The sequence below is a fragment of the Vollenhovia emeryi genome, unplaced genomic scaffold (genome assembly GCF_000949405.1).
Source record: "Vollenhovia emeryi isolate VEMERY1.0 unplaced genomic scaffold, V.emery_V1.0 DF939482.1, whole genome shotgun sequence".
NCBI lineage: Eukaryota > Metazoa > Arthropoda > Insecta > Hymenoptera > Formicidae > Vollenhovia > Vollenhovia emeryi.
Genome location: NW_011966884.1, coordinates 34,914 through 36,833, shown reverse-complemented (window position 1 = coordinate 36,833; position 1,920 = coordinate 34,914). Strand labels below are relative to the sequence as shown.

General features: G+C 40.5%; 1 protein-coding gene across 1 annotated transcript; it reads left to right on the top strand.

The window, feature by feature from the left end:
* The first annotated feature begins 405 nt into the window (after positions 1-405).
* On the top strand, positions 406-915 carry LOC105557457. The gene has a single exon (XM_012004704.1). The coding sequence runs from the start codon at positions 406-408 to the stop codon at positions 913-915; it is 510 nt and encodes a 169-aa protein (XP_011860094.1).
* The last annotated feature ends 1,005 nt before the right edge of the window (positions 916-1,920 follow it).

Here is a 1,920-nt window from a genome sequence, read left to right as displayed (position 1 = left end):
TGATGCATAGCGCTGATAATGACTCTCCGAACACAGCGTTGACAGCTGTGAGTTTGTTCTTGCCATGTGGCAAGCATAATTTTAGACATATTTTATTATGATGACACATAATGATGACAACCGTGACACATATTTGACTTACAAAACATGACAGTTGATTGTCGTAAATGTATGATTATCAGGGAATGCAAAAATAACAGCAAAATCTGAGATCACAGTTTGTCCTCAAGAACATATTACATTGTACTCATAACATGTGTCATCATGATATGATTACGAAAAATTGGACAAATGTCTATCAGAATTAGAAAATCATGATGTGATGAAATATGATCATCACGCGTTGCTATCTGGGTTATTTTATATGATAATATGTGAAAATTTTTTCCCGGGTGCTGCGAGGAAATGATGCTACAATTCGACAGAAATAATCAATTTCTGTTTTGGACGTGTTTTTCGGATGAAGCAACCTTTGAGTTGAGCGGATCTGTCAATCGGCATAACATGAGGTATTGGACCGATGAGAATCCCCACTGGATGAGGGAGCATCGTACACAGTATCCGGAAAAAGTTAACGTTTGGGCTGGAATATTGTGTAATCGTATCATCGGGCCATTTTTCATTGATGGCAATTTGACATCTGAAAAGTACGTAAATTTGTTGAACGATAACATAATACCTGCAATACAAGCTATCGTTGGGGATGCATTCGAGAATGTTTGGTTTCAACAAGACGGAGCTCAAGTTCATTTTACCCTAATTGTACGCAATGTACTGAACAACGTTTTCCCTGACAGGTGGATTGGTAGAAGAGGTACCATTGAGTGGCCACCAAGATCACCCGATTTGTCGCCTCTTGATTTCTTTTACTGGGGATACTTGAAAAGCAAAGTTTTTGAAACCAAACCCAAGTAGAACAAGTTAATCACAAAAACGTCAATGTGACATTAAAATGACGAATTTTACGTCATAAAATGATCGACATCAAGATTTACTTCGCAATGACTGACTAATGACCATGATATTCGTGACGTGTATAATAATATATTATTACAGATTACATGATCAGTCATATATTATGTTTGTCTTATATTACTTCGATTTATTTTTGATGTATAATACTTAATTAACTTTGCTTGGTAAAACGAGATTAACTTTACAACATTTCGATGTCTTAATGATGTCACAAATAGGTGCTCTCGGTGGGCTATTTTGACGTCACCATGATGCATAAAAAATGATCGAAAAATGATGTCATCTTGATGTTTTCATGACCAATATGTTCTACTTGGGAACCCAACGATATCGAGGAACTGAAACACAGAATTGTTGAAGCGTCAAATGATATTAGTTTAGAGATGTTACAGAATGTTTCCAATGGAGTTTATTATCGGTTGGGACTTTGCCAAGAGAAGGGTGTGTTGAGACGATTCATCGCATTCAATGCAAGCGCCAAAGCAATGGTACCTAACGTACATTAGATAAGCCGAGCGTGGCCGAACTTCTGCGAGCCACACGAGCTCTGCGAGTATCCCCGTGGGGGACGTTAGTTGCGAGCGAACCTTTGTTCAGAAAGCACGTGTGTACTTCTAATAAAGAAATCCTTTAAGCAAGACTACCATCGATTCATTCTTTACCTTAACAGGTTATGGGCCCAGGCAACGTGGCCGGTGTGAGTGTAGTCTTGCTAGAAAGTAAAATCGCAGCAGTGCGGGAAGTGGAATCGTGCGGGCTTGTGACTCGAGACGGCCATTATCGCGTGCGAGCGAGGCACGTGGCCAAAGGACAAAAGGGACAAGTGTTCGCGAAGCAGGTGCCCAGGCTGAGATCGAAGCAAGTCGAATCTCGGGCATCGGGGAAAAACGAGTAAGCGGAAAAATACGTCACCGAGTTCCGTGTCGTATCGCGCGCGTCGGCACA